Source organism: Hevea brasiliensis, chromosome 14 (genome assembly GCF_030052815.1).
Source record: "Hevea brasiliensis isolate MT/VB/25A 57/8 chromosome 14, ASM3005281v1, whole genome shotgun sequence".
Classification (NCBI taxonomy): Eukaryota; Viridiplantae; Streptophyta; class Magnoliopsida; order Malpighiales; family Euphorbiaceae; genus Hevea; species Hevea brasiliensis.
Genome location: NC_079506.1, coordinates 16,788,653 through 16,799,990, shown reverse-complemented (window position 1 = coordinate 16,799,990; position 11,338 = coordinate 16,788,653). Strand labels below are relative to the sequence as shown.

The following is an 11,338-nucleotide window of genomic DNA, read 5'->3' as shown; positions in this document are numbered from 1 at the left end:
TTACATTAAAATCTTAAAAGTTTTATTTTTTCCTACTACGAAGTATTATTGCTTTTAAATAGTTAATAATTATAATATCGATTAAGTTAATGTTATATTTTTCAACAGAAAAATAAAAAAAAGGAAATAATTTCAAACCTAAAACCTTTTAAAAGTTGTACATTTTAGTTTTTTTTTATTTTTTTTATTTTTTGCTTATTTTCTCCTTCACTCCGCAAAATAGTTGGGCCTTTCAATTTAAGCAAAGCTTGAAAAGAATTCCAATAGAAAGCCCAACCTAGGCCATCTACTGTGCAGCTCTAATGAGACTCCATACGGACCGTACCTGTATCATCGTTGGTTGTATTCCAAACATGGAAATTAACTTCGGAATTTAGACTTCATAGTTGAGTAAGATGAAATTTATTTATTTTTTTTAAATCCATATTAGAAGCAAAGGTAAATACATAAATCCATTAGAATACATCCAATGGAAAATGACAATCACAACATCATCAAACCATACATATAAACGTAGCCAAAAGTACTATCAAATAATAATTAACAATGCTCAAATAAATTAACTAAACTAGAAGCAAAGTCCCCAAAGAAGGAATCAGTTTCCAGGTGGTGGAGAAAGGAATGGGATGGAGGGAATTGTAGTTGGAATAGTGGGAATGGAGGGAATGCTTGGCAAGGGAGGCAAATTGACTTTTGTTACAGTAGGGATGGTGGGAAAGCTAGGAAGTGGAGGCAGAGTAGGCTGTGGGAGAGTTGGAATGGCTAGCATTGGTGGCAGTGCAGGCTTTGGCAAGTTCGGCACCGAAGGCAATGAGGGAAATTGCAGGAGATGACGAGCAGCTAAGCCAGCATCCATGCTTGAAAATGACAAGGCAACAAAGAAAGCAAGAAAGCAAGAAAGAAGCAGTTGAAAGAGGCCAGTGTTAAATTTGTGAATCTTTAATAAAAGGGAATTTTAGTTTAGATGAGAAAACAAGGTATGGTTCTAGCAGTATATATATATGAGCTGCAGCCATGATTACCTGGCTTGGTCTCATGGTAGCTGACTTGGACACCATGTTCAGTTGGGAAAAACTCCTTAGTCATATGCTTTTGGGTGATTGTTAGTTCACCTTGTCAAATTTCCACACAGAAAATTGACAAATATGGTTCTGGTTGGCTAAATATTTGCCATTTCATAACGATGCAAGCAAGTCAAGGGTATGGTAATCAATACTTCCTAATTATTGGGCAGTGTAACATTGAGTTCTAAGGGAGCAACTCCAAACAACCGACGGTAAACTAACAAGACAACAGAAGGGTGTCAACCAATCCTATATAAGCCCATCGATATGTCTTGTTTTCCCCCCAAAAGCCTCATAGAGCTCCTTTGCTCATGGTATCAACAAACTTTGTAAGAGACGCAATATTCACTTCAAAATGGCCTCTTTCAATTTCTTCATCCTAGTGCTTTTCATTGCTTTGTCATTTTCAAGCATCAATGTTGCCGTAGCAGCTCGCCATCTTCTGCAATTGTCACCTCTGTCTTTAGTGCCAAATTTGCCTAACCCAACGGTGCCTTCTTTGCCTAAACCAACATTGCCACCATTGCCTTCTTTGCCAACGCTGCCACAACCTACACTACCAACTTTGCCAACCACTCAGCCTTCATTGCCTAAACCCACGCTACCTCCACTTCCTAGCCTGCCAACCATGCCCGCTGTCCCCCAGGTCACCTTGCCTCCGCTGCCAAGCATCCCCTCCATCCCCACAATCCCTACTACAATTCCCTCAATCCCTTTCCTCTCCCCACCACCTGGGAACTAGGAGCAGGATTTGTGTTCCCTAGTAGAAAGAGATGACTAATATATCATGCTCTGGTCTGCCATACGCTAGAAGCTCCCATCTCTTTGCTTCAACTCCATTAGAAACATGTTATCTAGATCATTGCTTGTTCTGATATTGTTCTCCTTTAAATATCGTATAATTATTTTCTTTTTTGTGTAATCAGTATATGATAAAGATTTCCTATGTCATCATGGTCATTAATCTCTTGATAAACATTTATTGTTCTATTCTGTTTGCTCAAAGCTTTTGAATATATAACTGCAAAATATCCAACACAGATCATTTGTAAATATACACTGCACAGATATTATCAAATTCTTGATGCTTCAGTTTGATTAGCTTCAGTTGATACATTAAATGCATAATGATCCATGAGTTTCCAAGGCACAGAAAGCTAAATGCTTAATTTTCTTCCAATGTTATAAAGTATTTCTGAAGAACTTACACTCCTTTTTCCATGTTATTACACTCTTTTCTCCATGTTAGCAAGTTCAAAATGCAAACGGTGTCCAAAATACGACAGTAATCATACTGCTAAGAAAGGGATCCTTAATGCATATATATTGATTGTTCTATAAAAGCAGAGGAAAATAAAGGAAGAAAAGAAGTATCTCCGTGAAAGTTTTTCTGGTTTTCTCATCTTAGAATCTCAATGAATTCTAAGAATCTTAGTGAGATTGAACAACGAATGTGTATCACTATACTCCAACTAGTTGTCATGCCACACAAGTAAATATTTAGAGAATATAATTAATTAGATTATAATAATGGCTAATGAATCTTTCATTGTACAATATATTAATTGTTGAATTTGTCTAATAAAACACAACCGTCCTTATCTTGGTAAGAATTGTGGCAATTTGGCATTTAGTTTTGGCAATACTCTTTGTTCTACAGCAATAACAAGCACAATTGTACGTTCTGTTTTGAACATTTAAGATTGATGTTCCCCCCACTGCACCAAACTCATGCTGTTCAATTATATATCATAGATGAGAGAGATGACATTCATATGTTCTCAAACATTCTGATAGTTAGTGTTGATGAAATTATAATCGGGTGCAAATTAAGTTTATTCAGATGGTTTTTAGTACTGATTAAATTCATGATTTAAATCTCTAAATATTTGATTATTTATTTGTATCTGAATGTGGATTAGCAATAATCAATTGTTAGGCTCATTGACATATTAAATAATGATATAAAATAATAAGTTTAATAATTGACAATATCTAAATGGATTACGTCATGTGATTGGGCAATCTATAATGGGTCAGGCTGTCCATAAGCCCACTAAAGAAGAGGCCCCACCTCTCGATCTCATATGTATATATATATATATATGTATATATATATGTATATATATATGTATATGTATATATATGTATATATATATATATACATATATATATATATATATACATATACATATACATATATATATATATATATATATATATATATATATATATACATACATTATGATAACCCCATTATATATATATATATATATATATATATATATATATATACATATATATATACATATATATATACATACATTATGATAACCCCATTATATATATATATATATATGTATATATATATGTATATAACATACATTATGATAACCCCATTATATATATATATGTATATATATACATATATATATACATATATATATATATACATATATATATATATACATATATATATATATATACATACATTATGATAACCCCATTTAATATCAGATAGAAGTCAGATAGAATTTGAATTCTGTGGATATTAGGAGTTATGAACATATCTTTTCGCTTCTGTTCTTAATTGTTCACAGAAAATTATGGATACAAACGTATTTCCAGGTACATATATTCTCTAATCATATAATCTATAATGATTTAATTTATTTCTAACAATTGGTATCAGAGTCATGGTTAGAGATTATATTTTTTCTTGTTAATTTCGTTGTTGGATGTCTGAATATTAGTCTCGTCAAATAAATACTGAATTTAATTTCATGATTTGGTAAATATTTTTTTTCCTTAAATACTTGAATATATATATATGTATATGTTTGTTGGCCATTGCATTGGACATCCACAGCATTGAACATCAATTGCGTTGTTTGTATATATATATATATATATATATATATATATATATATAATTTCAAAATTCACATGGTTACATGTTGGTTTTTGAAATAATAGATAATATATTCGTATAGTGATTATAATTGAATATGATTGAATTTCGTAACCCATATGAAACCTGCATACTGTCACATATAATTAATTTAACAAAAGTCAAGAGCATACAATATTTACAATTATGTTTGGTTATGTGTTTATTAATTATGATAATATTATGTGTTTATTAATAGTTGTTGGTTTTGTTGGACTAATTATGTTCAGTCATATTGAGAACATATTCATGAGTAGTAACATCGTTACTATGTTCATAACATAGTGTCCATGAAAATTTTTATTATGGTAAACACTTTTGTGATTATGAGCTCACCTATCGTGGGACTAGTCATAAGATTGTTCTGTTAATTTGGTTAAAATTTATTTCATAGATTTCAGGAGTTATTTGGATTATATTAATAATAGATATGCCCATCGGTATAACACTATTAATACAATATGTTATTGTTGGTTGTAATGCTATTTGTTGATACTCTTTAATATTTTTTAATACCCTATCAGTATAAATGTGTTAAAGATGTTGGTTTATATATAAATAATAGATATGCCCATCGGTATAACACTATTAATACAATATGTTATTGTTGGTTGTAATGCTATTTGTTGATTGTTATCTTTAATATTTTTTTAATACCCTATCGGTATAAAAGTGTTAAAGATGTTGATATATATATATATATATATATATATATATATATATATATATATATATATATATTGATGAGTCCAATGAGTTTTCTTGATTTTATTGTAATCCGGGACCCTTAGACGGGATTATAATAAATAATAGTTTTGTACATAATTGCTTTCTTAGCTGGATCTGAAAGGAAATTTTAGTTTTGTAATTATGTTATATACATAATTCACGTTTCCTCTGTTGTTCTATTCCAGTTACTATTTCTATGTAATTATCTGCTGTGAAAACTCTGAATGGCTCTAATTTTGATGATTGGAAAGCGTCTCTAAGCATGTACCTAGTAATAGCCCAACTGGATTTAGCCTTAAGGGTTGATGCACTTGCTAAACTTACTAATAAATCCACTGTTGCTAAAAAGACTTGTCATGAGAAGTGGCAAAATTCTAATAGGGTTTGCTTAATGGTGATCAAGTATAATATAGATAAGTCTATAAGACAAGGTATTCCTGATAAGGAGACTGCTAAGAAATTTCTGTAGACTGTTACTGAAAAGTTTAAAAAGTTTAACAAGGCTCAAAAGAGTCATTATCTTTTTTTGCTGGGGCACACCCAATATGATGGTGTCAGTGGTGTACGAGAACTCATCATGACACTTAGAAGTTATTTAAACAAGCTCAAGTCTTTTGATATTGATTTGGGAGAAAGTTTTCTGGTCTGGCGCATTCTTGAATCTCTTCTACCCCAATTCAAAATTCTCAAGACTTCTTACAACTCCCAACAAGGGAGTGGACAGTTGATCAGTTGATAGCCATTGTGTGCCTAGAAGAGGAATCTATGAGGAAAGGAAATACTCCTTCTGTTAATTATGTTTTTAAAGGGTCTAGTAGCAAGAATAATGAGAAATTTCAGAAGGACAAGAAGCCTAAAGCTAAATTTGAGAACAAGAATGGTGGTAAGTGTTAAAGCTTGCAACACCAGCCTGATGGTTTCTAGAAGGCTGATTTGACCAAGTCAGTTCAGAATTAGTTTAATTGTTAATGCTATGTTAATGGGTTTAACTGTTATGAGTATGTTGTTATTTTTTAGCTATGAATTGTTACTGGTTTGTTTCTATATTTTAGTGGTTTAGTTGAGTCTTGTTAGTGAAGTCATGGAGTTTGTTGGAGAAATCATGTTAACGTGTCTTTCTTTGTAAGCCTATATAAGGCTGCTGTTGGATCAAATAAAGCAACTTCCTTTTGAAAACAAATTGAGTTGTGAGCTTTTCATTACTAAGTGCATTCTTATTCCTCTTGAGATTATTAAAAGCTTGTGTTCTGTGTTCAACAATTTTGGTATCAGAGCCAGGTTGGTCGTGAGATAGTCTGAGTACCATCAAATTGGTGGAAGTTGATCTATACTGACAAGATGACTGATCTTCAAAATGTTGGAGGGATTAAAAAGCTCAACAACTAGAATTACAATACATGGGCAACATGTATGATGTCCTACATGCAAGGCCAAGATCTGTGGGAGGTAGTCAACAGAAATGAAGTTACACAACCAAAAGCAGAGGATGCAAGTGGTACCTTGCGAAAGTGGAAGATAAAAGCAGGCAAAGCTATGTTTGCTCTAAAGACTATAATAGAGTAAGACGTATTGGAGCATATCCGAGATTCTAAAACACCAAAAGAAGCTTAGGACACGCTGGCTACACTTTTCTCAAAGAAGAATGACACGCTACTACAGCTGTTAAAAAGTGATCTGTTGTCAGTAGCGCAACGTGATATGACAGTGGCCTAGTATTTTCACAAGGTGAAGTCGATATACCGTGAAATTTTAGAATTGGATCCAACAGCTCCAATTGGAGAAACCAGGATGAAAAGAATAATCATTCATGGTTTGAGACCTGAATTTAGAGGCTTCATTACTGCAGTACAGGGATGGCCAAATCAACCATCACTTGTTGAGTTTGAAAATTTGCTTGCTGGTCAAGAGGCCATGGCTAAGCAAATGGGAGGAGTCTCGCTGAGGGTGAAGAGGAAGCACTCTACACCATTAAAAGCAGAGGGACCTACAAGTAGAATGTCATTAGTGGATCTAAAAGGAATGATAAGAAGGTGAAAAATCATCAAGGAGAGGGGAGCTCTTGTCCAGGAGGAGCTTCAAAGAATCATGGCAATAGTAATAGGTTTGGAGGGAAGTGTTATAATTGAGGAAAGAAGGGTCACATGGCAAAAGTTTGTTAGTCCAAGAAAAGGTCTGTGGAGAGCAACACTGCTACTTCCAATACAAAGGAGAAAAGCGAAGATGACTGGGATGCTGAAGCATTCTTTGCTGCAGAAGAGGAGGAGTTAGCTCTCACTGTAACAACATCAAAACAGATCGATTATGACAATGACTGGATCATTGACTCAGGCTGCTCAAATCATATGACAGGCGACAAAGAAAAGATGCAGGACATATCAGAATACAAAGGAAGCCGTGTGGTGGTGACAACCAACAATTCTAAGTTACCAATAGCTCACATTGGTAAGACGATTGTTTCGCCCAAATATAGTGCTAACCAGGTGTCACTTCAACATGTCTACCATGTCACAGGAATGAAGAAAAATCTACTTTCGATAGCACAATTAACATCATCATGTCATTTTGTTTTGTTTGGCCCGCAAGATGTGAAGGTGTATCGTGATCTCAAGATTTTAGAAAAGCCAATGATGAAGGGACGAAGGTTAGAATCAGTCTATGTGATGTCAGCAGAGTCTGCGTATGTAGACAAGACCAGGAGGAATGAAAAAGCAGAATTATGGCACATGCGATTGAGTCACATTAGCTACTCCAAGCTAAATGTGATGATGAGCAAGTCGATGCTTAAGGGACTTCCCCAACTTGAAGTAAGAACAAAGATAATCTGTGCAGGGTGTCAGTACGGTAAAGCACATCAATCGCCGTACAAGGAGTCTAAGTTTAAAGCAAAGAAACCACTAGAGTTAATACACTCTGATGTGTTTGAACCTATTAAGCAGCCATCAATTGGTGGGATGAAGTATATGGTGACCTTTATTGATGACTTTTCTAGGTATGTGTGGGTTTTCTCTTTAAAAGAAAAATCTGACACATTTTCAAAGTTCAAAGAGTTTAAAGAGATAGCTGAAGCAGAAGTTGATAAGGAAATTCTTTGCTTGAGCACTGACAATGGGGGAGAGTATAGCTCAGACAAGTTTTTCTAGTATCTACGGGAATGTCGAATATGTCACCAATTCACATGTGCCAACACACCACAATAAAACGGTGTAGCGGAGAGAAAGAACAGACATCTTGCTGAAATTTGTCGAAGTATGCTCCATGCAAAGAATGTACCAGGAAGTTTTTGGGCAGAAGCAATGAGGACTGCAGCCTTTGTGATCAATAGACTTCCTCAACAAAGGTTATGCTTTCTTTCACCTTTTGAGAAATTATGGAACATGAAACCTACAGTTAGTTATTTTCGAGTATTCAGATGTATGTGCTATGTATTTGTACCCAATCATTTACGTGGCAAGATTGACAAGAAAGCTGTTAGATGTATTTTTGTGGGATATGATAGCCAAAGAAAAGGGTGGAAATGTTGTGATCCTACAACTACAAGGTGCTACACATCCCAAAATGTGGTGTTCTATGAAACATCTTCATGGTGGTCCTTAAAAAATGAGATATTACCAGACTCTGATAGTTTTATAGATAAGTTGAAATCTGCCTAAATCCAGTTGAGTTCAGATGAAATTAAAGATTCAAATGATGACAATGATGTTGAACAAGGTATGACTCAAAATTCATGGCAAACTAGTGTGTATCAACAACTAAGTGAAGAAGGAGAGACTGATAAAGCAGAAGTACCAACTGAACAATCACAACCCAGAAGGTTAACAAGAATCCGAAAGCCAAATCTCAAATATGCTAATGCTACCATAATAGAAGAAGAAGTTGCAAAAGAACCTGAGACGTTTGAGGAAGCATCTCAGAATTTTATGTGGATTGAAGCTATGGAAGCAGAAATCACTGCATTAGAACGAAATCAGACTTGGGAGCTTGTGCCAAAGCTAAGAGATGTGAAACCTATTTCTTGCAAATGGATTTACAAAATAAAGCAATGCACAAATGGATCAATTGAAAGGTTTAAAGCTCGTCTGGTGGCTCGAGGGTTTAGTCAACAATATGGACTAGACTATGATGAAAAGTTTAGTCCAGTTGCAAAGCTTACAACTGTGCGAATCTTACTTGCATTTGCAGCTAACAAAGACTAGAACCTATGGCAGATAGATGTGAAGAACGCGTTCCTGCATGGGGAGTTGGATCGAGAGATCTATATGATTCAATCGATGGGTTTTCAAAATCAAGGTCACCCTAAATATGTATGTAAGTTGCGAAAGGCATTGTATGGATTAAAACAAGCACCAAGGGCTTGGTATGGTAAGATTGTTGAATTCCTGACTCAAAATGGCTATTCGGTGACACCTGCAAACTCTAATTTGTTTGTCAAAATCAATGAAGGGAAGCTAGCTATTGTGCTGGTGTACGTAGATGACTTAATCATGACAGGTGATTGGGAAGAAGAAATTCTCCAAACAAAGGAGAATTTATTAGTTTGTTTTCATATGAAAGAACTTGGACAGCTTAAACACTTTCTTGGTCTAGAGGTTGATCATACTCAAGAGGGAATAATTCTTCATCAGCAAAAGTATTCCAAAGATTTGTTAAAGAAGTTTGGAATGCTTGGGTGCAAGACAATTTCGACACCAATATAACCAAATGCCAAAATATGTGCACATGAAGGAAAAGATTTGGAAGATGCAACGATGTACCGACAGTTAGTGGGTAGTTTAATCTATCTAACTTTAACTCGACCTGATATCTCTTATGTAGTTGGTGTGATGAGTCGGTTTATGCAAAATCCAAAGAAACCTCATATGGATGTTGTTCGACGAATGCTGAGATATGTAAGGAGTACAGTTGACTATGGTATCTTGTATAAGAAAGTTGGAGATTGGAAGCTAGTTGGTTATTGTGACGCTGATTATGCAGGAGATCATGATACCCGTCGCTCAACTACTGGGTATGTATTTATGCTTGGAACAGGAGCAATCTCTTGGTGCAGCAAAAGGTAACCTACTGTGTCTTTGTCAACAACAGAAGCAGAGTACCGAGCAGCAGTAATGGCAACTCAAGAGAGCACTTGGCTCATACAACTCATGAAGAATTTACATCATCCTGTAGAATATGCAATTCCCTTGTGTTGTGACAACCAATCAGCAATACGTTTGGCAGAGAATCCAATTTTTCATGCAAGAACTAAACATGTGGAAGTGCATTATCATTTTCTTAGGGAAAAAGTTCTACAAGGAGAAATTGAGTTGCAGCAGATTAAGACAGAGGACCAAGTAGCAGATCTGTTCACAAAAGGTTTGAGCACCAACAAGTTTGAAAGCTTTTGTCATCAACTTGGCATAGTGGAGAGAATGAGAGTTGGTGTTGAGGGGGAGTGTTAAAGCTTACAACACCAGCCTGATGGTTTCTAGAAGGTTGATTTGACTAAGTCAGTTCGGAATTAGTTTTAATTGTTAATGCTATGTTAATGGGTTTAACTATTATGAGTATGTTGCTATTTTTTAGCCATGAATTGTTACTGGTTTGTTTCTATATTTTAGTGGTTTTGTTAAGTCTTGTTAGTGAAGTCATGAAGTTTGTTGGAGAAATCATGTTAACGTGTCTTTCTTTGTAAGCCTATATAAGGCTGCTGTTGGATCAAATAAAGCAACTTCCTTTTGAAAACAAATTGAGTTGTGAGCTTTTCATTACTGAATGCATTCTTATTCCTCTTGAGATTATTAAAAGCTTGTGTTCTGTGTTCAACAGTAAGCATGATCATAATTTAACAGTTAAGAAGAAGCCCTTCAAAGGCAAGTGCAACTATTGCAAGAAACTTAGCCATAAGTTAGAGGACTGTTTTAAGCTTAAGAAGAAGCATGAGAAGGAAGGAGTTCAAAAATGTGAGAAAGCTAAGTGAAAATGAGAAGACTGTTTTAGGAGTAAATGGAGTTACAGTAGTAGAACTCATAGGGACTGTTTCTTTGAATTTATCTTCTGGACATATGTTGGAATTAAATGATACTGTTTATGTTACTTCTTCAAGGAGAAATTTAATTCCAACACCTATTTTAGATAAGTGTGGTTATATGTTTCTTCAGGGCAATAAAAAAAATGTTATTTATTTTAAATCTGATATTGTTGGTTCCGCTATTTTATGCAATGATTTATACATGTTGGATTTAAATTCAGTTCCTTTTCAATCTATTGATGTTCCTATCAATGTTGTTATTGGGCACAAACGTCAAAGAGTTAAAGAGAACTCTTCAATGTTATGACATAGACGTTTGGGTCACATTTCTAGGGAGAGAAATAGAAATGTATAAGGCCAGACTAGTAGTAGAAGGTTATAATTAGAGGGAAGGTATAGATTATACAGAAACTTTTTCCCAGTGTCCACTAATGATGTCTTTCATGTGGTTATGGCTTTAGTTGCTTATTATGACTTAGAACTCCACCGGATGGATGTTAAAACAGCTTTCTTAAATGGAGACTTATATGAAGATGCGTATATGGTTCAACCAAATGGTTTCATAGAAGCTAGTAAAGAACACTTAGTGTG

The 11,338-nt window shown here is 34.6% G+C and overlaps 3 protein-coding genes across 3 annotated transcripts; 2 read left to right on the top strand and 1 right to left on the bottom strand.

The window, feature by feature from the left end:
• Positions 1 to 595: 595 nt before the first annotated feature.
• LOC110636076 (protein PELPK2-like) lies at positions 596 to 1,058 on the bottom strand. The gene is made up of 2 exons (XM_058134333.1): positions 1,023 to 1,058; positions 596 to 937 (listed from the first exon to the last, which is right to left on the bottom strand). The coding sequence occupies exons 1-2, from the start codon at positions 1,056 to 1,058 to the stop codon at positions 596 to 598; spliced, it is 378 nt and encodes a 125-aa protein (XP_057990316.1).
• A 361-nt stretch (positions 1,059 to 1,419) lies between these two features.
• Positions 1,420 to 1,806, top strand: LOC110636058 (protein PELPK1-like). The gene has a single exon (XM_021785590.2). The coding sequence runs from the start codon at positions 1,420 to 1,422 to the stop codon at positions 1,804 to 1,806; it is 387 nt and encodes a 128-aa protein (XP_021641282.2).
• Positions 1,807 to 7,991: 6,185 nt separating this feature from the next.
• On the top strand, positions 7,992 to 8,936 carry LOC131172804 (uncharacterized mitochondrial protein AtMg00820-like). The gene is made up of 2 exons (XM_058134331.1): positions 7,992 to 8,129; positions 8,400 to 8,936. Exons 1-2 carry the CDS (start codon positions 7,992 to 7,994, stop codon positions 8,934 to 8,936), a joined length of 675 nt encoding a protein of 224 aa, XP_057990314.1.
• Positions 8,937 to 11,338: the final 2,402 nt, after the last annotated feature.